General features: G+C 38.7%; 1 protein-coding gene across 2 annotated transcripts; it reads left to right on the top strand.

Moving 5' to 3' along the window:
• Positions 1-8,167: 8,167 nt before the first annotated feature.
• LOC145576668 (protein trichome birefringence-like 41) lies at positions 8,168-26,266 on the top strand. Of its 2 annotated transcripts, XM_081634388.1 has the most exons (7): positions 8,168-8,626; positions 10,271-10,442; positions 11,325-11,500; positions 11,681-11,839; positions 12,276-12,520; positions 25,620-25,697; positions 25,965-26,266. In XM_081634388.1, the coding sequence occupies exons 1-7, from the start codon at positions 8,361-8,363 to the stop codon at positions 25,976-25,978; spliced, it is 1,110 nt and encodes a 369-aa protein (XP_081490514.1). In that variant the 5' UTR covers positions 8,168-8,360; the 3' UTR covers positions 25,979-26,266. The 2 variants fall into 2 exon arrangements, with proteins under 2 accessions (XP_081490514.1, XP_081490515.1); XM_081634389.1 differs by lacking the exons at positions 25,620-25,697; positions 25,965-26,266 and having other exon boundaries at positions 12,276-12,676.
• Positions 26,267-27,849: the final 1,583 nt, after the last annotated feature.

The following is a 27,849-nucleotide window of genomic DNA, read 5'->3' as shown; positions in this document are numbered from 1 at the left end:
ATATATATATATATATATATATATATATATATATATATATATATATATTTCCCTAAAGCATAGTTTCCGCAAGATTTGGGGATCTAGCGCACGATTGCACGCTCAATGATTAGTAGATAGAAATATTTCATGTTGTATTCCCTCTATTTTGCATTAGTTGCAACAATAGGCTTGGTTTATAGTTTAAGAAAATTATAAACTAGGCTTATAGGCATATAGTATAAAGTATTATTAGTAACATATAGAAATAATTAAAAAAAAAATTGTGTTAGTGGGGTTGGTAGGAATAAAAATAATAAAATATTTCTGAAAGTGGGGTTAGTCAAAGAGAAAAATTAGTAATTAATGGTGGGTCCTTTCCAAATATAATAGTGTTGCAACTAATATGAAACGGCCAAAAATGAAAAGTGTTACAACTAATGCGAAACGGATGGAGTAATTCACTAAACTTAGCTTGGCTAAAGACTTGATTATCCATGCTTTTTTTTTTTTTTTTTGAAGAAAAACGTCATGGGGGCTTTTATAATAAGGTCCTGTTTACTTCACCTTAAAAAAATAATATTCAGTAAAATAATTTCAGTTTGGTTAAATAAATTTTATTTCAATTAAAAAAAGTTCAGTTCAGCAAAAATAAGTTCAGTTCGATCAGTAAAAATAATTTCAGTTCAATAAAAATTAGTAAACTTAAAGAAAAATATTATAAAAAATCGGTAAAAATAATTGAAGTACAGCAAAATAATTTTAGTTAAGAAAAATTAATTTAAGTTTAGTAAAATTAATTTCAGTTCAATAAAAATAATTTCAGTTCAACAAATATAATTTCAGTTCAGTAAAAAAAATTTCAGTTCAACAAAAAAAAAGGTAAAGTGAACAAGGCCTAAATTATTATATTAGACTCGTGTGTTGCACGATTTAATTAATTTTCATTATTATGCAAGAAATAAATTCTCATCATTTGTGTAAAAAACACTGGTATATCAGAAAAATGTATAGTGTAGGTTTTAAAAAATAAAATAAATGACGACATCAAACATAGAAAAAATGGAGGAAAAATTTTTAATGTTAGAATGACACGCAGAATAATTTGAGAGTTGATGATGTCAGCAATGTTTTGTTTTAGTAATAGTTAATAAATTGCCCACCAAAGTAAAAACACTTTGGGGGAAAACATCCATACAATCATATTCAGAATTACCCTGAGTAACCCATCTCGAGTAATACTTTATTTTATTTATTTAAAAATAAAATAAGCGTTCCAAATTAAAATTTTACATGCCTTCATTTATTGTTTCTTTTTCAATTTCATGCATATTATCAACTTAAGTTAAAAAAAATAAAGATATTGTAGGTATTCATATGATTTAAACATACAATTGATACAACCTCAAGATCAAACAATAAATGCATTACCAGTTACCACTAAGCCAAGTAATATTTCATGTTCTCTTTTGCATAGGAAAAAAAAAAATCAAAATATAGTAAGTGATGATAATGTAAAAATAAAATTTAATTAAGAAAAGACTAACTTATATAACTACAATGTCTACTTACTTTACAAGTTCTATAAAATGACCACGAGCATTACTCGGACCTAAATACTGTGGATTTCTAAAACTTCATGTAACTATGCAATCAATAATTAACAATGATTCTACAGTGACATTTTTCAAAAAATGACACCATAACATGCTGACGTGGCATGTTATGGTTGGTCAATTTTTTATTTATTTTTAAAAGATAAGTTATACTATACATGTATGTATTATTATAAATACGTGTATTTTTTTTTATAAAATACATAGTTATAGTATTTAATTTTTTTTATTTTAAAAAATTATTTTCGAATCGATTTTCTTCCCTAGATCTTGCTGCGATTGGATCTTCAATTGGAGCAGAATTCTGAGCGCACCTTCTGGATCTTCAATTGGAGCACAATTCGAAATGGTTGTTGCTAGTGATCGAAGGTCGGAATTTTCGTAATTGGGTGGCGAATTGATGTAATTGATGGTGAATTGGAGGTTCTAGTTGTTGCAATTGCTGCGTTTTGGTGAATTGAAGCGGTGTGGATTGAAGGTGGTGGTTGCGTTGATGACTGAAAATGGTGCTGATGTGCGGTTAAAGTTGGGGGGAGGTACGGTGATTGATTGCGGGGCTGAACTGCTGAAGGATGCGGTAGACTAGGCTACTGTAGCAATGCGGTGGGTGGAGCGGCGATAGGGCTACTGGTGGCTGCTCTGCTGTCCGATGGTTGGAGGCGGTTGTTTTGTTGCTAGGTGGTGCGGCAGCAGTGAGTTGTTGGGTTGCAGGCAGCCGGTTTGGGAGGAGTTGTTGGTGGTAAATAGGCAGGGACACAAAAGGATTTTCATTATTATGATTAAGTATTTCTTAAAAAATACATGTATTCTAAAGAATACATAATATAAATACAATTTTAATATATTATGGACCTTAAAAATAATTCAAAATAAAAATCAAAATACTAAATATGGGCCAATCAAATTTCGCCATGTTTGCATATTGTGGTGTCATATTTTAAGAATGACATTGTAGAATTTTCACAATAGTTGAATCAAGTTGCTTGCTTAAGATAACTACTTTCTTATTATCTTTATGAAATGAAATGAGAACAACTTACGTATTGGTGGGTGGGGAATATGGAGAGAAGGGGACTAATTCCATGTGAACTAATTAACTTAGGATTTGGACAACCTATGTGATTTAGCTACTATCCAAAATCAATCAATGTTTATTTGACAATTGATAAACATGAACTTACGTATTAACTGAATTGCTTAATTAATTGGTCTCTTTTGATATGTCTATTTATTAATTTTTTTTTTTTAATGAAACACGTCTATTTATTGATTTGAATGTTTAGAACCAAGTGAAAATGAATGATTTGCGTAATTATGGATGAAAAATTCGTTTACCCTCATTCATTGGTTCATTTTTGGCTTTCAGCGCAGACACAAAAGTTCTTAATAGTTCCTTTATATAATAAAGATAATGAACATAAACCGTTAGGCAAAAATGTTGGATTAATGGCTTTAACAGCCTTCATAAGTTCATATAACCTATGTTTGTATGAATTTTTTTGCTAACAATAGAATAATTATTTGTGACTTTTTTTTTCACAAAATAATACTCCCTCCATTATTCTTATTTGATTTCCCTATCCAACTGCCAAGAGTATTCGATATACATCTTAAAACATGTATAATTCTAATTTTAAATATGTAAAAATTATAGTAATATAACGTAAAATTTTTATAGAAGATTTTGAAACGAATCTAGCAAGATTTCATATGATCAAATTATATTTTTTTTATGGAATTTTCATTTTCAATATTGGGAAATTCTATATGGTTTTTTATTTTTTTTTATTTATTTTTTTTATTAAACCATAGTTTCTACTTTCTAGTGATATACTACGTATTAGTAAAGGAAAGGAAAGGTGATGATTTGGTCTCAACCAGTATGAAGCAGTTTTCGGACAGAAAATTAACTATGATAAATCGGAGGTCTCTTTTAGTAAAGGCATGTGTGAGTCGAAGCAAGAGGAATTGATTGAGCTATTGGGAACGAAGAAGGTGGAGAAGCGTGAAAAGTACTTAGGTGTTCCGACAATTATAGGGAGATCGAAAAGAGTCATTTTTAATGCTCTAAAGGACAAAATATGGAAGAAGTTGCAAGGTTGGAAGGAAAAGCTCCTATCAAGGGCCGGCAAAGAAATTCTTATCAAGTCGGTAATCCAACCTATTCCGACATATTTGATGGGGATTTACAAAATTTCGAGTAGTGTGATAAATGACATTCGAGCCATGACTGCTCGATTTTGGTGGGGACACTCGGATCGTCGGAAAAATGTTCATTGGATTAATTGGGATGCTATGTGCTCCAAAATGTCTAGGGGGCATGGGTTTCCGATATATGGAAGTTTTTAATATAGCCCTCCTAGGCAAGCAAGCGTGGAGATTGTTGAAAAACCCGAACTCGATGTTGGGAAGAGTGATGGTAGGGAAGTACTATTCCAATTCTTATTTCCTACACTCGGCTTTAGGCCTTGGGGGCAGTTACCCCTGGTCAAGCATTTGGGCATCGAAGGCTTTTCTGATGGAAGGTCTCTTATGGCAGGTTGGCTCGAGTTCTCATATCAATGTGTGGGAAGACCCCTGGGTGGCAAATGAGCAGGGGAGGTATGTTATTTCTGATCGAGTGCACAGCATTGTGATAGTTAAAGATCTGATTGAGCCTAGCAGGATGGAATGAAGGCATGAATTCATTGCTGCAAATTTCTGTGAAAGAGATGCTAAATGTATCCTTACAATCCCTCTGAGCTATCGTTCCCCGACTGATGAGCTAATTTGGGCTTTCTGAAAAGATGGATCTTACTCTGTGAAAACTTCATATTTTCTCGGAAAATCTTGTAATCTTGATGACTACCATAAAGGTTGGTTGATAATATGGAGCTTGAATGTTACACCGGAAATTAGGCACTTTTTATGGAGGATTAGCACTGGAACTCTAGCTGTGAGAGCCTACTTACAGTCTAGACATATGTCCGACACCAATGGCTGCCATGGTGTCCAGACGAGGCAGAAACTCTACAGCATGCTTTTTTCGAATGTCCAGCAGTAAGGGACTTGTGGGAAGAGGTAGGGTGCGCTCAGCTTTATAATTTTGATAGTATGTCATTCGTAGAATTGATTATTGCCTGGAAGGAGAGGTTCGCTTCAACTTGTCACATGGGTGCCATTCTTTTGTGGCAAATCTGGAGTAGACATAATGACAAAGTCTGGAATGGGGCTGAGATCACATATTTCACGGTGGCCAAAAGAACAAGAAGACTTGCTGGAGATTTGAAGTTATATTCTAAAAAGATTTATGGATGCGTGAGTAAGAGTGTGCTGTGCAAGAGTCCTAATAAGTGGACAGCTCCTCCAATGGGTGTGATTAAAGTGAACTGCAATGCCTCCATTGACGAGTCAGGTTGGATGGGGCTGGGTGTAGCAGCAAGAGATGAAACAGGGGCTATTCTGTTCACGGCCGTGAGAAGAGTCCGAGCATTTTGGGAACCCATAATTGCTGAAGGGAAGGCCCTTACTATGGCAGTGAGACTTGCAAGCAGGAACAATTTCAAGAAAGTTATCATTGAATCAAATTATGCAACTCTGATCAAACGCCTCACGAATGCCTCGATTTATTTAACGGAGCTTGATGCTATCCTTGAGGATATATTTTCGCTTTCTTGTAATTTTGATAATGTATCTTGGTCTCACGTCAGAAGAGATGGGAATTTTGTCGCCCGATTAACTCCCTTCGGTTGTGAATAAGTATGGGTAAATCATGTTCCATGTGAGATTTCACCCTATGTATTGTTGGATGCTTTATCCTTGAATTAATACTACCTTTTTCGGGCCTGTTCACATTTACTGAACAGAGCTGAACTGAACTGAACTGAACTGATTGGAGCTGAACTGAACTGAACTGAAATGAATATTTTATGAGAGAAGGAAATTAGGAGCTGAATTGAAGTGAACGGAACTGAACTGAACTAAATTTAAGCTGAAGGCCCTTTGTTTCCTAAAAAAAAAAAAAAAATATTTTGTTTTCAGATTTTTTAAATACTTTAAATTTATCAGAATCATATCAACTAATTAGTTGGAATATACCTAGATGTATATTTTTTTGCAAATATTATTCCACCGAACATAATATTATCTAACCTTTTCTTTTTGGTGAAAATATTATCTAACCTTATAATAAGATTTGGAATGTATTATTATTATTATTATTATTATTATTATCAAAGTATATTATTATTATTATTATTATTATAAAAATATCAAAAAAAACCTACAAAGTCAATCAATTTACAAGAAATTAGTGGGAAGCCGAGATACAATCTGGGCCCCCACCCCTCTAGCTATAGCGAACCCGATCCTGCTGAAGATGTGAGCAGCTGCACGAGCACCAATATCCTGAGTCTTAGCGAACGCCTGAACCCGCTTCAGCAACGCAATAGCATCCTTCTCTAATTCCCCCAACGAAGAAAAGGAGAAAGGAAGAAAACCGTAGCCAATAGCCCTACAACGCGCCCCATACTTTTCCCGCTTCCGCTGAGCCGCCGTAGACACAACACGACCAGGAACAAAGTCAGACAACCCCGATAGTGTTAAAGGTGAAGATCCCGTCAAGTCAACACATACATCAAGGCCTCTATCCCAAGAATAAAGCAACACATCTGCTGGTCGAAGAGCCCCGTCATTCCCTCCAATTAACCCAACATTAACCTCCTTTCGAGCAGAAATCCCAGACCGAAAACAAATATCAACAAGAGTGTCACGAACAACGTTGTGCCGATGCTTAATACCCACCATCCCAGCACAAGACACTGCATGATCCCCATAAATATCCCCATCAAAAACCCTTGAGCAAGCAGAACACGGTGTTGAAATGGAGAACAAAGGAACACCCAACCTGTAGCAAAGAACACTGTGGTAAGTCTTACCATTCATAGTTTGACCCAGACCCGATATCGGAACCGCCCGCAACCAGGCCGAAGAGTGATCCCCCTATTGGGACTTCCATAAGGCAACCTGACGCGCAGATAAGGAGAAAGTGGAATCCGCTGATGCAGTGACCTTCGTGAAATATATATCTGCCAATTTTTTCATGAGTCTGGGGGCAGTGATCTCACTTTAAAATAATATCTGTGCATATATATAAAGAATCTTTTCATTCCAATTCAATAAATTAAAAATGATTCTCCATCCAATAAATTATATTCTCTCCGTTTCTGATAATTCAACTCATTTTGCATTTGTGCGATCTCAAATGACCATCTTTTATCATGAATATCTTCGGCTATGTATAAGTGAAAATTATAAAAAGTTATTTTATTTTGACCCATGAAACTTTCAGAAACGGAGGTAGTACATTACTTTATTTTATTTTAAGTTGTTAAAGCTTAGGTTTTATAAGATATAAAAAAAATTAAAAATATTTATAATATTGCCTTCCCTTTGAAGCTAAGTTTACAAAAAGTGTAAACCTTGAGCGGACCATCCAATTCTTATTCTGTAAACACAAACTTTTTAATGGACTTGCATGATTGCATGTACCAAATTATTATGGGACCCAGAATATGAATCTAGCTAGTCACTCCATAAAATTATTAAAGTTTCAACTTTCAATTAATCCAAGAATCTTAGCTATTATCATCACCCCATTATTATTGTTAACGAAAACATGAAAAGGATCTCATAGAAAAAAAGAATCAGTTACTTTTACCACTACATTATATTATTGCTTATAAGACTGGTATATATATATATAGCAGTATAATAATGACAATCAAAACAAAATTAATAATTCTTAATAAAATGACATTTATATGTATAAATAATATTATTAATTCTAGCCTGTTCACAAGATTTCTTAAAAAAAAAAAAAAAAAATTGTGCTTTTGTGTGCAGCTGATCATATCATGTGACCGTTTATAAAAATAGTCATATAACAATGATCGAGTAACCTCTATAATAATGACAAACTAATACATGTAACAGTGACGACTAAGGTCCTGTTCACATTTACTGAACTGAGCTGAACTGAACTGATTGGAGCTGAACTGAACTGAACTGAACTGATTGGAGCTGAACTGAACTAAACTAAACTGAACTGATTGGAGCTGAACTGAACTGAATTGAGCTTAAATGAATATTTTATGAGAGAGGAAAATTAAGAGCTGAACTAAACTGAACTGATTGGAGCTGAACTGAACTGAACTGAACTGATTAGAGCTAAACTGAACTGAAATTAAGTAAATGTGAACAGACCCTAAGTAACCCATATAACACTAATGAAGTAACACCTAGCGGGCCAAACCTTTTCAACCACATATAAGAATTTAGGATAAAAAAAATTTGCAATATAATCTCACATTTTATAACGATAGATATATATCACATCTCCATCAATATCTTTGTTTTGATACGTTAATCTTTCAAAAAAGGAAGGAAATCAAATGAAATCATGATGTGAAAGCAAAACAAATCTCTTACATCAAACTAATTAGCTGTATATATATATATATATATATATATATATATATATATATATATATATATATATATATGCATGCATGCATGTATTATTCATTTTATAAGCTAATTATCTAACCTCACAAAAAGGAAACAGAAATAATACTCCTTCATTTTTATAGCTCTTATCTAACATATAGATGTTACGTATATATATATAAGTAGCATAAATTTTGTTTTAGCAAACCATATTATCTATCACACATTATTTTAAGTCTTGACTCTCTCGAGTTGTGACACAATCATTGTTCAAACAAAATGGTACGTCGGAGGTGTACTTGGATTGTTATTATTCCCGTTATTGTGTTGCTTACGGTTCTATCAGTCACGATTTCAGAATCGATGGCGGCTGATGATGGTTGCAACAGATTTGAGGGGAGTTGGGTGTCGGATCCGAGTTACCCGTTATACGATTCGTCGGTATGTCCATTTTTGCGTAAACAATTTGATTGCCAAAAGAATGGAAGGCCAGATAAGTCTTACCTTGGCTATAGATGGCAGCCTACTGGATGTAAACTTACCAGGTAACTCTATCTCAATATTATTGAATGTGTTACATGACAATTATTATTTTAAAATATTATTGAATGTGTTACTACAAGATCCTTTGTGTTAGAGAAATTTATGAGAATATACACATAACATTCTCTTAATACTTTTACGTTCTTATGTTCCATAAATACTTTGCTTGTTTTTCACAAATTTATTGTTGGACATATCTTTCGTAATAATATAATTAAAATAATAATTAAAAATGTAATATTAATAATACTACTTTTGTTTCTTACTATTCCGGTATTTTTAATAAAGAGTATTCTTCCCTTGTTGCAAATAATAAGAAATGAATACCATTTTACAAATTCTTACCATTTTTTGTTGATTACTATTTGACCAGTTTTCTCTCCAAAAAATTTCAAACTTAAACAACAAATAAAAATGGAGAAAATACTATATTTCATAATTTTTAAAATCAGATAATTTGAAAATAATTTACACCAGACAATTAACTAACATGAATCACGTGATATTGTTTACCCGTGACCCTTGAGCATAATGATCTCTTATATTGACCTCATGTTAATCATGAATAATATATCTACGTAGTAGAATAATAAATATCTAGCAATATTGCTCGACAATTTAATTATACGAAGTATACGTTAATATTATTCGATCCTAGACATATAAATTATGAAATACTCATAGAAAATTAAATTATACAAATTATATATTCCTATATCTTTAAGACTCAATAATAAATATCAATCTTTAATATATATCATGTGAGATTTAATTAACATGAATTACTCTTGACTCTAAAATTGGATAATTAGCACATTATTGTTTGAGATTATCATAAATAATTTTTTTTCAGACAATGAAACATTAAAGATCTTACATATATATTTTGTATTTCATAACACCCCTGGTTAAATAAGAAAACTTTGCCATTTATCCTATTTTTCAAATTGGATAAGAAAGTGTATGTAATCCCTTAGTAGTTGGATATATTTTTCACTCTACTAGTTGAAGCTAATGTCGTTTGGTACACACATACAATTATTTGGTACTCTTGGACACTAGGTAGGTAAGCTATACATAACATATAAGAAAAATATATCACGCTTTATTTATTTATTTTGCTTTAATATCGGTTATTATAAATAGTAATTGGAGCCATATAAGAATATAACAACAATAATAATAATACTGAGAGTGAGAGTGAGGGATTACTCAAATGATAAAAACTTCCCACCCGATTCCAGGAGATCATGTGATCGATTCTCACCCTTATTCTTGTGGCTATCTAAACACCAAAAAAACAGAACGAGCTACCTAAACTTAAGTAAGATGATCTAAACTCTACTAGTTTTTCTTTCAAAACAATTGGTTGGTGACTCAGTGATAAAATAAAATATATCATTTTCTACTTTTTTCCCGCTTTTTCTTTAAGATAAATAGTTTAGTTATAGTGATTTTTATACAAAAATGGGTACAAGTTATATTTCGATTGTTTGGATAATTATTGCTCATTTATTCATCAAATAATTAATGATTAAAATTAACTGCATTCAGGTGAATATAATAATTTTCAAGCTACATGCAAAGTATGAAATTGATTTATTAGTTCAATTTAATTGACCCCTTTTTTTTAACTTAAAATACAGGTATGATGTAAATGTGTTTTTCACAAAATTTAGTGGAAAGAAAATATTGTTTGTGGGGGATTCACTAAGCCTAAATCAATGGCAATCTCTTACTTGCATGCTTCATGCGGGCAATCCGAACGCTACATACAACTTGACGCAACAACAACCCATGTATTCCTTTCAATTTCCAGTAAGTCACTTAATTAGCTTATTATTAACCATTCAATCTACTGCACTATCAATTCAATTGTTAACTAATTTACGGTGACTAAATTACATTATTTTTTATAGCCAAATATTAATTGATCTTGGGATCGATTCTGATCATCTGCCCTTGGGGCTCTCTAAACACCCCAAAAAAAATATAGGCAAATTTATACACTTGGTTGCTCGTTACGTTGGGTGAATGGGACAAGGGTGGTATCTAGAGCCGCCAATGATAAGGCACTATTGGGTTTATCGGCTAAGTGTTGAATGTAGACATGTGGTTGTAATGGGGACGATAGTGACGGGGTTGCTAATGACTTGACATGTTGGGTAGAATAAAATGTTGGATTTGGTTGTAATTGGTGGTTAATTAACTTAAACAAATTAGGAGGGAAAGAGACCTATGTTCCTATTGATCTGGAAAAAAGAAAAAAAAAAGTTTCATAACATACAAAGTATACGTGTAATGTGACATTTTCGCATTCACTAATTTTTATAGTGTTTGAACACATGACCAATGGTAATTAAGTTAGAAGTTTTAACCATCTAAGCCAATTTACTTATGTTTTTACATTTAACTCAAATTAATTACATCTAATTTTGATTGGAGGTGCTTATTATGATTTATTTTTTCGTCCTATATTGTTTAGTAATATTTATTATGCACTTTGTGTATTTAGAAATTTATACATAATAATATAAAAATTTAAAGTAATAACCTGGGACATTACTTGGACTACACACTAGTTGATTGAGTTAAATATGTGTAAGTTTAAGTATTTAATTTTAAAAAATTATGAAAAATAAACAAACAATTTTCTCTTCGAGATATGACTAATTTTCAAATAAATTTTTTGAATTGCAGGAGTATAATCTCACAATTAATATGCAATGGCATCAATTCCTAGTGGACATAGATGTGGAACCAACAGGCAGAATTTTAAAGCTTGAGTCTATCAAGGGTGGTGATGCATGGACTGATTTTGACTTGCTCATCTTTGATAGTTGGCATTGGTGGTTTTACATTCCACCCCAGCAACCGTATGTCTCACTCTATTTTTATATATTTTTTGTATTTTTCAAGTATCTACTACTACTTTTTCTCAAAAAAAAAAAAAAAAAAAAAAAAAAAAAAAAAAAAAAAAAAAAAAAAAAGGTAGTATCTACTAATTAAAGCAATTTGCTAAAATTTTGTTAATATATATTTGAATACATTTGTAGATGGGATTTCATACAATTAGGAAATGAAACAAAGAAGGATATGAATCGGATAGAGGCATTCAAGATTGGGCTAGGAACTTGGGCAAAATGGGTTGATTCTGCGCTTGATCATAGTAGAACCAAAGTTTTTTATCAAGGCATCTCAGCGTCGCACTATCAGTAAGATAATACTTGCCTTATCCTTCACCGTGAAAACTATATTATGCTTCAATTAGAAATTATACTACTTGCATATTGTAGATAATCAGTTATATAAATAGGTAGAACAGTAAATTTAAAAGACAAAATACTTGTAGCTATACAGAATAGTACTACATAGAATCGTAGATGACAAGAACTAGATTTGTATTTTTCTTATCATCTTATCTGACCACTTAACTAGTTACTTATTATCATATAGGCCGTCAAATTACAAACGAGATGCTATTACTCCATAAGCATGTTACATGTACCAATACAATAAACTTTTTCTTTTAAAAAAAAAAAAAAATTAAAGCAACATATAAAAGACAATTAGTCAATTACTAAATATTTGCCAACTTTGATTTTATATACTAACACATCCTAAATGACATAATTCCTATAAAATTGGCAGTGGCATTGATTTTGGGAAATCAACAGCACAAGGTTGTTATAAGGAGACACAACCAATACTTGGATCAAAAAGCCCAGCACCACCAAGCCCAGGAATTGGTATAGTGAAGAGCATATTAGGCCAAATGAATAACCCAGCTTTCTTTTTGGACGTCTCATTGTTGACCCAATTAAGGCCCGATGCACATCCACAGAAATATGGTGCCTCAAAAACTGGTGGAGATTGCACACATTGGTGTCTTGCTGGTATTCCTGATACTTGGAATTTACTCCTTTATGCTTCTTTATAGTTTTTTAGGCCTTTATTTTTCATTTTTTATGATTAATTAAGGTATACACAATTAAAGTCTCATTCTTGATAGACTTAATTTGTTGAATTACACATTTATTTTTAATGAAATGTTTAAGTAATAAAAATTAAATTGTACTTTTTTTTTAGGATTATTTATGCTCTCCATTGCATAATTCTTTTGAATTTATAGATTTATAGCACTGTTTTTATTGTTTTTAATGTTTAAATGAGTAGTGTATTATTTTCTTTGCATAAGAAATGTGAGTGGGACAGAAATCCTAAGAGCAAGAAAAAAGTACGCACATGAGTGGGGGTGTAAATATTTAAAGAAAATATGGGCTATTTTAGGTAGTTGAGTGAATAAAAAAAAAATTACGAAGGCAATTTGGTCTTTTCATAGTTTCTAGAAAATGAAAAAAAAAATTAAAATAAATTGGGACACTTGAAATGGAAAATGGAAAAACAATACGGAATAGCCACAATGGAAAATGGGAAAAATATTATGGGACGATGGAGTACCATATTTGTGCAAATAAGGTTATATTGGAAGAAAGAAATAACGAAATAGAAGTAGATTCTTACCGGGCAAATAAGAAAGTGTAGCAAGTGATTTGGGTAAAAATACCCTAGGCCAGTTGGCCCAATCAGAGTCTGCCACGTGTCACTGGAAGGGGCGCCACCTTGGACCTCCCAGGGAACGACACGTGGCAGACAGATAAAAGGACCTGGGATTGGCGGCTTTCAGGCCCAAATCCCGAGGTCTGCAAAAGCTGCGTGAATATTTTCTAGGGCACGAAACCCTAGGGAGTGCACGCTTTTCGAGAAGCCTATAAATAGGAGATGACCTCCTCATTTATGGTGACATTCAATACGTCTTTACGTACAACAAAACCTTTTACACTCCTTACGAGGAATATTCAGTGATTACTAATCATTGTCAGAACTATCACTCTCAAGAGAACAGTACACCCGAGCTCGGAATCCGAGCAGATAACCTTTTCATTCTGCACCTTATTCTTCGGACTTAGACTAACTTAAGCTTCGGAGGCGGACCACCGACCATTCGGTGCTCCGTTGTTTTGCAGGTACAGGCATCCAAGCGAGCATCCAGTCTTAGTGTTGTAACTCTCCCAAGGGACACAAAAAACCCCGAAACATTTGGCGCCGTCTGTGGGGAGAGTACCTCTAAGATGGCCTCTTTGGAAACTGTACCAATTTCTGTAACCAATCGGCCTCCGGAAACCAATCGGCCACCAGAGACCAGACAGCCACCAGAGACCAATCGGTCCCTGGAAGAAGTATTGGTCCAGTCGGACCATGACTCAGGTGACGACGGTGACGTTGAAACCTATACTGCCAGAGATGGGTCCCTCATCTCCAGGCGCATCCGCGGCAAGGAAAAGCGGGAGCGTCCTCATTCTCAGAATGTTCCGAGCAAACCAGCCGGACATCCAAAGAAACCGGCTGATCCTACCCAGGTGGAAGGGTCAGACCCGGTAACCAGAGACGAGCTCATGAAGCTTGTGAACACTCTCCGTGGGGAGATAAAACAACTCACCAACAAGAAGTCGGCTACTGCTGCCAAGGAGCAGTCGGCCAAGAAGTCAGCCCAGACGGGCAAGCACAAATCGGTCAGGGACCGTCAGCCAACTCCTCATCCTAAGGAAAAGGCTCGGCCTCAGTTTGACCTTTCAAGACTCCGTTTCCCAGAAACGGTTGCAAGAAAAGTCATTCGGCATGTTCAGCCGGATGGTAACAAGAAAACATTCTCTGATGCTCGACATTACATCGAGCAGAAGAGGAATGAGCTTTCAGAGTCGGCCTCAACGTCGACTTATCACGACAGCTTCCAGAATACCTCCTTGAGGTATTCACAATCTGTGCATGAGACTCCAACAAGCAGCCCCCGGGTTCAAGTTGGACCTCATGTAATTCAGCCGGCTCCGTACATGGCTCAGCCATTGTACCAAACGCTTGCTCAACCTTACATTCAGCCTGCCTTCCTTGGAGGACAGGCGACATGCGGCTATCAGCCCATGGATTGGCAGCTTAGGCTGCAGCACCTTGGAAATCAACCCTCTGCCTTCTCTAAGGAAATAACCGACGCCGAACAGCCGGCTAAGGTTAAAAACGTGTTGGTTGGAACCTATGATGGGACTACCAACCCCGAAGACCACCTGCTAGCATACACCCACCTCATGTATTTACAAGGGTTGGATGATGCCGCATGGTGCCGCTGCTTTCCAGCCACCCTGAAGGGCATAGCCCAGCAGTGGTTCGGCAATTTGCCGGCTGGTTGCATCAATAGCTTCAAGACGCTTGCGTTCTTGTTTGCTTCCAACTTCTCTATGAACATCCCTGCCAAGAAGACAAGCCTTGATCTTGGCAATGTGCAGCAGGGAGATAGAGAAGGCTTGCGTTCCTATGTCAGGCGGTTCAATCTGGTGCGAATCCAGATCCATGGGTTGTCTGATGAGGTCGCCTTCACAGACTTTTTCAAGGGTCTGAAGGAAGGTTCTACTTTCAAGTATGAACTTGTCCGAAAATAAATTTTCACCCTGCAGGGAGCGCTGCGAGAGGCGGAAGCCTATATACAGGCGACCGAGCTCTGCTCCTCCAACGGGCAGTCGGACTCTAAGAGGTCCGACCGACAAAAGGAGAGTCGGCCTGCTCAGCCGGCTCCTAAGCCAGAAGAGAGCAAAAAGAAAAAGCAAGTCTGGGCCGTTGATAACTCTGATCAGCCAGCCCAGAAAAAGAAGAAAGAGTGGAAACCGTACGTCCCAAGGTACGAGTTCCACAAGGACTGCTGCTCCATCTTGATGGAAATAAAGGATCGGCTGACCCTTGAGAAGCCGACTCCAATGAGAGGTTCCGTTGAAAATCGGAACAAAAACAAACATTGCCATTTCCATGAAGACATCGGCCATGACACCAACGACTGTTTCAGCCTCAAACGAGAGCTTGACCGTCTGGCCGACAAAGGACGGCTGAAGTCCTATTTGAAGTCCAAAGTGACTTCAAAGGCGAATCAGGGGCAGCCTAAAAAGCAGGCTCCTCAGCCGACTGTTAGTACCGACACCGATGAAGAGCCGGTATATACCATAGCAGGCGAATTCGCCGGGGGTGGCCCGACCATTCGGGGCACCAAGGATCATCTAAAAAAGATGATCCATTCTGTTGAAGAGGGAGAGACGGCATGTACATCCGCCTTCCCCGAAGTAATCATCACCGAAAAGGACAGAGGCAAAGTCCGTCGGCCGCATAATGACCCTGTGGTCATTGAATGCAAAGTGGCCAACCAACTAGTTTATCGAATCTTGATCGACACAGGCAGCTCCTCTGATCTCATCAGCCTCAAATGCTTGTCCAATCTCAAGTACAAGCCAGACAGCATGATGGAGGTCTCCCACACCCTTGTAGGGTTTGGGGGACGACTTGTGCACCCAGTCGGACGGATAGATCTGCCCATCCGTCTGGGGCAAAAGGGAAACGGTCGGCATATGACCATCCGTTTCCTCGTGGTTGAAGAGCTTACTGCCTACAACCTCATCTTTGGTCGACCCACTCTAAACGAGTGCAAGGCCATTATCATTCCTGCTCTCATGCTTGTTAAGTATGATAGGGATGATGGCACAGTCGGTTCCCTTAACGGGGACCAAAAGACAGCTCGGGAGTGCTACCTCTCGGATGTAAAGCCCGCGGTTGCAGCAACCTTCCGGGGCAAACAAACAGTCGACCTTGATGACAACAGGGAAGACTAGGCGGCCCCACCAGCCGAGAAAAAGAGAAAAGTTGATCAACTGGTGGTGGTCAAAAAAGAGAAGCAATAGCAATCACTGACCGGGGAACGGTCAGACGATCTCCGTCCCCAGCCGACTGGTGAACACATTGATATCCCTCTGGACGACACTCGGCCAGAGCGGACTGTTAAGGTGGGGACGGTTGCATTTGCTAAGCTAGGTGACAGCTTACACCAGCTTCTGAAAGAATTCAAAGACATCTTTGCCTTTGAAGTGGAAGAGATGCCTGGCATCAGCCCGGATCTCGCTGTCCACAAACTCGCCGTGGATCCCAAAAAGAAGCCCATTCGGCAAAAGAAGAGAAATCACAGCGAAGAAAGAAGTCAGGCGGCAACAGCTGAAGTTAAAAAGCTGCTGGACGCCAAGTTCATTCGGTCGTGTAACTTCCCTGACTGGGTAGCTAACGTTGTGTTAGTAAAAAAGCCGAATGGAACTTGGCGGATGTGTGTTGACTACACCGACCTGAATAAGGCATGTCCGAAGGATAGTTATCCATTGCCAAAGATCGACAATCTAGTCGATTCAACAGCCGGACATGCCCTGATGAGTTTTATGGACGCCTATTCAGGCTTCCACCAGATCCCCCTGTGGAAAAAAGATCAAGAAAAGACAGCATTTGTCACTGATCAGGAGTTGTTCTGTTATACTGTGATGCCGTTTGGTTTGAAGAATGCGCCTGCTACTTTCCAACGAATGATTAATACGGTCTTCATTAATCAGATTGGGAGGAATGTAGAAGCATACATTGATGACATGATAGTCAAATCCAAACAACAAGCGGATCATCTTGCTGATCTCCGAGAAACATTCGCCACACTCAGACGGCACGAGGTCATGCTAAATCTAAAAAAGTGTGTCTTTGGTGTTGAGTCTGGGAAGTTTCTCGGATTCCTGATTGATCAAAGGGGAATAGAGGCCAACCCTGAGAAAATACAGGCGGTCATCGACATGTAGTCGCCCCGTACTGTGAAAGAGGTTCAAAAGCTTACAGGTTGTCTGGCGGCCTTGGGGAGATTCCTCAGTCGGTCAGGCGATAAGTGTCTCTACTTCTTCCAGGCAATTAGGAAGAAGACTAATTTTGAATGGAGAGATGACGCAGAGGCGGCCTTTCAAAAGTTAAAAACTCATTTGCACTCTTTGCCGAGACTTGTTAGCCCTTTGCCCAAAGAGACGCTCTTCATGTATCTGGCCGTCTCCGATCATGCCCTCACCGCTGTTCTCTAAGCTGAAAGAGACGGCACTCAGCTCCCGGTCTATTTCATCAGCCATGTTCTCAGGAACGCTGAGCTTCGGTACCCCATGGTTGAAAAATTTGGCCTCGCTCTTTACATGGCCATCAAGAAATTGAAACCCTACTTCTTGGCACATGCGGTAGTGGTCTATACTGACCAGCCGATCAAGCGGCCTCTGACAACCTTAGAGTCTTCTGGACGAATGCTCAAATGGGCGATTGAAATGCAAGGATTGGAAATCACTTACGAACCTAGGAAAGCAATAAAGGGGCAAGCATTCGCCGACTTTATTGTGGAAATGACAAGGCCGGTTGTTCCGGATGATACTAGTCAGGTTTGGAAAGTGTATGTGGACGGGAGCTCCACTGCGAATGATTGTGGTGCAGGGATTATCTGTCAGTCTCCTGAAGGGGACAAATATGAATATGCACTACGGTTCAAGTTCCAGGTCTCTAATAATGAGGCCGAATATGAAGCCCTGCTTGCTGGCATTGGGTACTGTAAGGCAGCAGGGGCAAAGAAAATTGACGCCTGCTCGGACTCACAATTGGTCGTACTCCAAGTCAATGGGACGTACGAGGCCACTCATCCGGCCATGATAAAATATTTGCAGGTGGTCAAAGCTGAAGTTGGGACACTTGAAGAATTCACTCTAAGTCAAGTGCCCAGGTCTTCCAACAATCAGGCGGATGCCTTGTCCAAACTGGCATCATCCGCCTCCTGTGAGACGCCTCAGTCAGTCTTCTGGGAGGTCATGGAAAAAATAAGTATATCTGGGGAAGACCCCATTGGAGTGCTTGACCGAAGCTCAACCTGGATGGACAGCATCCGGGCCTATCTTACAGACGGCACGCTCCCTGACTCACCACAGGAGGCGGCTATTTTGAAAAAGCGAGCGGCTAACTTCGAGTTGCGACAAGGAGAACTCTTCAGGGCTGGTTTTCTGAAACCCCTGTTGAAGTGTGTTACCCCCGAAAAGGGTAAGGAAGTCCTCGAAGAGCTGCATTCGGGATTCTGCGCCTCCCATATAGGCGGCAGATCCCTCGCTGCCAAGGTCAGGTGGCTTTACTTCTGGCCAACCCTGGAGTCGGATGCAATGGAATTGGTGAAAAAATGTGACAAGTGTCAAAAATTTGGCAAGCTCATTCATCGTCCGGCAACAGACCTGACGGCCATCCACAGCCCAATACCCTTTGCCAAATGGGGCATGGACATTTTGGGGCCATATACAGCTGCACCAGGCGGCAGGCGCTACATATTGGTGGCTGTGGATTACTTTACCAAGTGGGTAGAGGCGGAGGCGGTCAAAAACATTAAGACAAAAGATGTCATTTCCTTCATCTGGAGGAACATAATCACTCGTTTCGGGGTGCCCATGTCTATGGTTTTTGACAATGGTCCTCAATTTGAAACACCTCAACTCAAGACTTGGCTGGGAGACCAGGGGGTCTCTAGCTTCTTTGCATCAGTCGGCCGGCCTCAAGCAAACGGCAAGGTCGAGGCCTTCAACAAGTTAATCTCAGACGGGATTAAAAAGAAAATTGAACGGGCTGGTGGCCTTTGGGCGGATGAATTACCACACGTCCTCTGGTCCATCAGAACGACTGTTAAAGGGGCAACTGGAGAAACCCCATTCCTTATGGTGTATGGTGCAGAAGCTGTCCTGCCCATTGAACACTATGAGCCGACTCTTCGAATCATGTTGTATGATGAAGAGGCGAACTGGGAGGCCATGCGCCTAGCATTGGACTCACTACCAGAGCGCAGGGGCAATGCTGCCTTGCGCCATGAGATATACCGTCTGAGAATAACTCGGGCTTACAACAAAAGAGTACACAAGCGTCCTCTCAAAGTAGGGGACTTTGTGCTACGGAAAATGGAAGCAGTCGGTAGGGCGAATGAGCAGGGAAAGCTAACCCCAAATTGGGAAGGCCCCTACCGAATCTATGAGGAAGTAAGAGACGGCACCTACCGCCTGGAAGAACCAGACGGCAGGCAGCTGCCCAGAACTTGGAATGTAGACAACTTGAAAAAGTACTAATTCTAAGTACGAATATAAATACTTCAAATTTTGTTATCTCAAGTTTTGTTAATGAGAATATGCCTCCATTCTCCAACTTGTCTTTTTTAAAGTTTTTTAGCACCGCCTGTACCAGATACAGACGGCCAATATGCTTGGAAAGCGTCTGTCTCAACAGCAGACGCCCCAAACCCTGTGAAGGAGCCGATTGTTCTAAAACAGTCGTTCGTACGAAATTTCATTAAGTTTATACCAACATTTACTTAATCAAGTAAGAGGCCAAAGGCCAGATAAAAACAAAAAGAGACCGAATGGTCACAGTCCGCTCCAACATGAGTATGACCGTCTGCTCCAACATGAGTCAGATAACCGGCGACGTCCATTCGGGCGAATTCGTCGAGGAGAAGCATCTCCCATTTGGGTGGCACATTGCTCTACGAATATAACAAGCGGCCCTACCGAATGCTAAGGCAGCATTCGCAGTCGTTTGTTCTAATTGAAAGTGAAATCTAAAAGGCCAAAATTTTCTATCTGTTCTAGCACAGTTCAGAAATGGTCATTGTTTCATAAGTAGAGGCTAACCGAGGCATAAAGCCGGATGCGCCTGTTTTAGCTCAGGGGCAAAACAGGCGGAATATTTTTACATACACGAGTTAAGTTAACTACTTAGCACTCATTTGAGGTTATCAGCCGGATGACGCCTGATCCTTACCTATAGGGCAAGACAGGCGGACAATTAATTTAAAGAAAATTGGCTAAGTTACAAACTTAGCATTTTTATCTCGAGGAGGCCAATGGCCGGATGCGCCTGTTTTTGCCTATGAGTCAAAACAGGCGGGGATTTTTCCTTAGCATTTCAACTAAGTTGGAAATTTGAGTTTAGTTCGAGCCAATGGCAGAATGAACACTTATATTTGCCAATTCTGGATGGACGTCTGCCGAGTGGTTTGGGGCAATCACCATAGTGATTGATTGACTCAGAAACCATGAATACTCTTCTAAGTATCAATAATTTCTAAGTCAATCAATCCCATAAATCGAAACCACTCGACATCCGTCTAGGGGCAAGAACATTCGCATGGTATACAGGTTATAATACTTAGCCAAAAAACATGCAAAAATTTAAAAAAAATTCAAAGGACAATAATGTGCATAACTTCAGCCAAATGGCTGAAGGATTCAAATTAAAAAGACCAATCGCCCCCTGGCAAATGGTTTAAATTGTTATCTGGCAAAGCCAGAAGAATTGTCAAATCACCCGACCCCTCGGTCGGTAAAAATACAGAAATACTCGGCACACAGGGCGGAAAAGCAAGTACTTGGCCATTCGGCCGCAGAAACAGAAAAAATAAAAAGCTTAAGTTATCAGGGGAGAGCATCTTCATTGGAAGCCGGCCTGTTGTCCTTCGGCTGCTCTTCATCTTTTTTCTCTCGCTCCTCCTCCTGATCCTCCTCCTCCCCAGAGGACGACTCCCCAGAAGAGTCGGACCCAGAGCCTTCGGTAGCCTCGGCATCGGCATCAGCCTTGGTAGCTTCTTCCATCTCCTCAAGGAGGCGATCGTCGAGAGCCTTGCTGAGCTCATCAAACTTGGATTTTCAAATTTGATAGTCCGAGCCTGACTGCACAGCCGCCCAAGTGTCCCGCATGATGGCTTCATTGTCACTGATCAATTGTTTGATCAGATCAGCTCTATCCTGCTCAGCACGGGACTCAAACTTGGCCTTCAGCTGGTGCTCCTGGTTTGTGAGGCGCTGCTCCAGGCGGATCACCCTCTTCTTGGCTCTCTCGGCCTCATCCTTGGCATCCTGAGGGGGCTCGAGCTCCGCCTTAAGGGACTTGATCTCCTTCTTAAGGTTGGAGACCTGTAGGCGGGCCGAGTCCAGGTCCTTCTTCACCTGCAGATTGGCCTCCGACTGTGAATACATCATATCAAGCGTCAGAAATTCATTCTGAGCAATATCAAATTGAGCCCTATCCAAGGCGGACTCGGCCTGAGCCTTAGCGGCCTTTACCTCTTTGGACTTGTCCTTGAGGGGTTTCCCGAGCCCTTGGACGCGCAGCATGGCCTGCAAAAAGAAGCCCGATGGTTAAAAACCAGGCGGACAAAGACGAATGGAAAATTGTTCAAGACTAAGTTCATACCTCACAAAGGTTCCCTAGAATGCCATCTAGGTCTAGGGTGCCGACTCCTCTGACGGATGCTTTATCATCCGGATCAATCGCCCTCAGCATGGACTTGGCCATTTGAACTACAGTCGGCTTCTGTACAGGAACTGCAAAAAAAAAAAGAAAAAAAAAAGAAAAAGAGAGAGTTAGAAAAATGTTCAAGTATGGATAACTTGGAGAAAAAGAAAGGGGGGACGAATGGTCTTTACCGTCGTCCTCTTCTTCCTCCTCTTCCCCCAGAACCCTCTTCTCACCGGCAGAAGAGGCGGGCCTTTTCCCCAAAAACCTCTCCTTACCAGAAGAAGAGGGAGGCTTTTCCCCCAGAAACCTCTTCTCACCGGTAGAGGCGTCTGGGGCTCTCTTGGGCTTGTGAGCAATGTGCTTCCGGCCGCCCTTGCCGGATGCGCTCACATCACCCGCCCTAGTTTTTTGGAGCTTAGGGTCGGATGGTTTTGATGGGGACTTGGAGGAGGTACCCTGCATCAATAAAGACAAAACACAAAGTCAGAAAACATTCGGACGAACTCAGCATTAATCAGAAAAATGCTAAGTACAAAAGCCTCACCCCTGGGGTACCGACTGGTCGCTGCTCTTCCACCCTTGTAGTGGTGGCCTCCGCCCTGTTAAGGACGTTTGATCTGTATCTAGCAGCAGATACAGCCGGCTTCCTGGAGGCCGAGAGCTTCTCCATTACTTTGTCTGCGAAAAAGAACAAGTGTTAGAATCATTTAACAAGTGAAGACAAGCAAAATAAAAGTGCATATAAAACAGACGGCCGACTACCTCTCGGCATCTCAGTACTTAGCCCACAAGCGGCCAAGAACGTCCCTTCCTCAAACCATTTGTACAAAGGGAGATAGCATTGAGGGGTGACTTCCTTGTCCCCCTCATCATTCGTCCTCACGGACACGGTGAACAAACCCGCGTCCATGATCTCCTCCTTTGCTCGTCTAGGAAGAGCTGGCAACACACTCCTACCTGCTAGGAGAGGTGGATCCTTGTTCCACCTGTTATACTTTTGGTTCAGGCGGCTGTTGGCGGTTTTGACTATGTAGAATTTAGTCCTCCAGTCTTTCCACTTGTTCTCCTTGCCAACAGCCATCATGTACCCCTTGCAAGTAGTCAAGGTGTACCAGCCCTCGCCACCCCTAGCAGGCGCCCTGCTAAGATAATGCATGTGGGCGAATGCTTCAAAACTCGCCTCCACCTGCAGCATCTCACAGGCGGCAACGTACCCCAGAATGTTGATCCAGGACTTGGGTACAAGTTGCCAGATACCAAGTTGGTATCCATCAAAAATCCTCTCCACGGCCGGATGGAGAAGGAAGCGCAAGCCAGCCTGGAAGGCCGCCTCATAGCAACCGAATGCTCGGTCTTCGTAGCTGGCCATACTCGGCCAAGTAATGGTGTCGTCCTTATTGGGGACGCACAGAGTAAAGCCATGGCCCAAAACAACCTTGCACTTAAAACTTGCAAGGCCGTTTGCCATGGTGTTCCGCCTGCTTTGCGGAACATGATGATAGAAAGGGGGCTTTCTCCAAGCGCCTGGAAGCACTCGGCTCGGCCCAAGATTCCCCCCTCTCAACTGCCAAGGACTCCCTGGCAGTATCTATTCTGGCCCTTGCCTCCCCAGAAGAAACGGAGGCATTATCTGAAGAAGATGACGAGGTCGACTCGTCATCAGAGCTCTCATCAGAGCTAGGGGACTGCCGACTGGTGCCAGCAGGGTCCTCCCCTAGACTCTCTTTCGGCACCTGTCTAGAAGGCCCGAGTGCATAGGTTTCATCCGCCTCCTCCAGTATCCTATCACTAGGAGTACCACTTGAAGTGGGCGAATGGTAGTAGGTGGGGGTAGGAGGAAGATAAGAAGGGCTATCAGGGTGTTCCGACACCTCACTTCGAGGCACCCTCATTGAGTCGTCTGAATAAAGAGTTGAACCATCCGACGAGAAGAAAGATCCATCGGAGTTAGGTTTTCTTGCTGTTCTTTTGGTTCTGGCCATAGTGTCCTGCACAGACACGAAACCAGTCGAATTCGGAGAAGTTCGCAAAGCACTGTCGCTGGCCAAGTAGTCGGCACTGCAAGTTCTAGATTCAGCCGTCCCCGGTGACCAGCTGATCACTATCCTATGCTGTGCCGCATGCGATTGGGATACCATTTTTCGAAAACAAAGAAAAAATGAAAAGTAAAAGAAGAAACAGGCGTTACCTTTAGAAGAAGGGTGAGAGACGCTTGGTTGGCCGAAGAACGGTCGGACAGCTGGCCGAGTGTCGGATGCTTGAAAGAAGAGAAACACTTAGGGAATTTTGAGATTCTTAAGGTCAAACAGTCCAAGATTCTCCAAAGATTCGCAAAGATGTAAAAAATTCAGGGGGTGAAAACTTTCCATTTATAGAAGGGTCAAAAACCCTAAACTTTCCCTCCACAGTAATTTTTTGAAATCCGACCAATCGGATGTTTACACCTGTCACAGGCAACACGTGGCAAGCGCGTGTCACCTGTGAGGGGCAAATGATTTGGGTAAAAATACCCTAGGCCAGTTGGCCCAATCAGAGTCTGCCACGTGTCACTGGAAGGGGCGCCACCTTAGACCTCCCAGGGAACGACACGTGGCAGACAGATAAAAGGACCTGGGATTGGCGGCTTTCAGGCCCAAATCCCGAGGTCTGCAAAAGCTGTGTGAATATTTGTTAGGGCACGAAACCCTAGGGAGTGCACGCTTTTCGAGAAGCCTATAAATAGGAGATGACCTCCTCATTTATGGTGACATTCAATACGTCTTTACGTACAACAAAACCTTTTACACTCCTTACGAGGAATATTCAGTGATTACTAATCATTGTCAGAACTGTCACTCTCAAGAGAACAGTACACCCGAGCTCGGAATCCGAGCAGATAACCTTTTCATTCTGCACCTTATTCTTCGGACTTAGACTAACTTAAGCTTCGGAGGCGGACCACGGACCATTCGGTGCTCCGTTGTTTTGCAGGTACAGGCATCCAAGCGAGCATCCAGTCTTAGTGTTGTAACTCTCCAAGGGACTCAAAAAACCCCGAAACAACAAGCATTTATTATAAAGCGGACGTAAAAAAAAAAAAAAAAAAAAAAAAAAGTATTGTGGAAGGAATTTAGAATTAATTTTGTAGACAATGCAAACAGACTGTATTATATTTATAGATTAATATTGATAATTAAAAAAAATATTCAATAAAACAAAACTTATTTATATAATTAACTAAATAAAACCCGAACAAATATTTGGTTTTTCAAAGTCATACTACGTACATCTACAATATAAACCAAAACTAGCAAATCTAACATAAATTGGATAAAATAATATTCAAGTTGGATAAACACTACTACAAAAACGGCCTAAGGAACCACTCTTAAGGCACCATATAAACCACTAATCTGGTTTCTTAGATTAAGAAACCTAATAGAGGAGGTATCCGGTTTCTTAAGTGAAAAATAGGAAACCATATATCACAACAAACCGGTTTCTTAGATTAAGAAACCTCACATGAGAAATATTTGGTTTCTTAGATGTTATAATAAGTAACAATACATTACTAAATCAGGTTCCTTAAATTTCATTTAATATTTAATCATTAAAAAAATATTAAAAAAAGATAAAAACCCCTAATCTGCGTTCATAGTAACTGCCGCCCCATTCCCCATTCCTCTTATCCTCCTCTCCATAAACGAAATCGTCTCAGAAATTCAGGCCTCATCTCTCCTCCATCTCTACTTGATCTTAATTTTTGATTTCCATCAATCCTCTCTCATCTCTATCTTAATCTCTATAGTTTCTCTATACATCTTATACTAACAGATCTGACGCTTTCTCGCTATCGTCTTCTCATCGCAACGAATCCCGACAAGATCATCTTCTTTCTCCTTGGTTTTTCCGGTAAGCCCCCTTTCAATCTCCATTGTGGGTAAAAATATTTTCTAACTTAATTTATTTTTCCTTCTTTATTTTACAATCCTTTTTATGTTCTCTTTATCAAATTGTGCACTTCAATTCACAATCATTATTTGCCTAAAGATTGTATGCATATAGAATTTCATTCTTATCTTTTTAAATTGAAGTTTGTTACACCGTTTCAATTATTGATTTGTTTTTTTCTTGGTTGAAATCGATTGATTTTTATTTATACATCTATTTTTTTGGCAGTAAATCTACATTGATTTTGACCAGTCAAATTAAAAGTGGATATTGCAGACATGCGCGGTTGAAGAATGTGAAACGGAGCAATCGTGTTGCTTGAATCAAGATTATTGTTTTACGGAGGAGTTCATAGAAATAAGATTGTAATGGAGCATTTTTATTTTCTCTGAACAATGTAATTTTTCATTTAGTCAACTACTTGTTTTTTTATGCGTAATGGTGTCAGTAACTCAGTATGTTTAGGAATAAGATTGTAATGAAGTACTCCATATTTTTTTTCCATTAAGTTTTTTTTAGAAATTTAACAATTGAATTGTAAGTAGAACTGATTCCTACTTTTTAGTTGCATAGATCTTTAGAAAATATTGATATATTTGTTGAGTTGATTCGTGGGCAAAAAGTAACCATCATATGATTTTTTTATTTTTTTAAAAATAAATTATCAAAGAGACCGGTAATCTCTAGACATAGGTCTTTTAGACTAGTATCTAAGAAACCGGTAATCTAAAAAACATTCGGTGCCTTTCCCTTATTTATTTATGGTCTTACAATGATCTAAGAGACCGGTGAAAAGGAAGAACTAGTCTCTTTGCATAATCTAAGATACCAGGCAAAAAACACGGTCTCTTATGCTAAGAGACCTACTACCTAGGCACCGGTCAATTTCCGGTTTCTTAGACGTATTTTGCACGGTCTCCTAGGCTATTTTTGTAGTAGTGAAAATAACGATCGTTATAGATGAGATTTGATATTATGGATAAATACTCACTTTCACATTGATGTTTGATACAGTGGAGTCTTTCGATTTATTGTAGTTTTGAAATCAAATAATATTTTATGCAATTGATTGTAGCTTTAAAATATATAAACAAAAGAGCAAATTTATTGCTAAGTATAAGATATAGATTAAGGAAAATGATATATGTAACTAGCCCTTAGGGCAACATATAGTTTGTAAAGAGCTAAAAATAGAAAAAACATATTAATGTATATATACATATATATATATATATATATATATATATATATTATAATAAAAAAAATGATTTGAATGTGATTTTGTCATTCATTTCTAAATTAATGCCAAATTAAGAATGATGAATGCTTATTTGTAACCCCTTAGTGCTACATATATCATTAGTACCCATAAATTAATTAAAATTGCGCGTACACAATTTTATAAGACTGTAGAAATATCTAGAAAATAATAATCAACTTGCATTACTCCTTCTAAGGCCTTGTTCACTTTACCTTAAAAAAATATTTAGTAAAAAATAATAATTTAAGTTATGTAAAAATAAGTTCAGTTCATTAAAAATAATTTCAGTTTAATAAAAATAAGTTTAGTTCAATAAAATTCAATAACTTTAAGCAAGAATTATAATAGAAAATCAGTAAAAAAAAAATAATTTCAATTTAGCAAAAATAATTTCTATTCAGTAAAGTTAATTTCAATTTCATAAAAATAATTTCAATTCAACAAAAATAAGGTAAAGTGAATGGGACCTTATTCATGAACATTGACAAATGCAATCGAGTGCATGTATCTTTAACATACATGAAGAATCTCATAATGTGAACCAATAATTCAAGCACATCTTAATCAATCTTTGATTTCAAATACTAATCTCCTAGAAAAGAAGCAAATCAAACGAAAAAATTATGCATAATAATACTTTTGGTAACAAAATATTCTTTCAATTCTTTAAGATGGAAGTAACAATATCAGCTTTTGCAAAATTTGCATATATATATATATACATATCAAACATTATGTAGTGACATATATAATTGTTCAAATTTTACTAATATATATATATATATATATATATATATATATATATATATATATATATATATATATATATATATAATTGTTCAAATTGATACA

Source organism: Chenopodium album, chromosome 13 (genome assembly GCF_948465745.1).
Source record: "Chenopodium album chromosome 13, dcCheAlbu1.1, whole genome shotgun sequence".
In the NCBI taxonomy this organism is placed as follows: Eukaryota; Viridiplantae; Streptophyta; class Magnoliopsida; order Caryophyllales; family Amaranthaceae; genus Chenopodium; species Chenopodium album.
The sequence above is the reverse complement of the archived record's forward strand: the minus strand, read 5'-3'. Positions and strand labels throughout refer to the sequence as shown.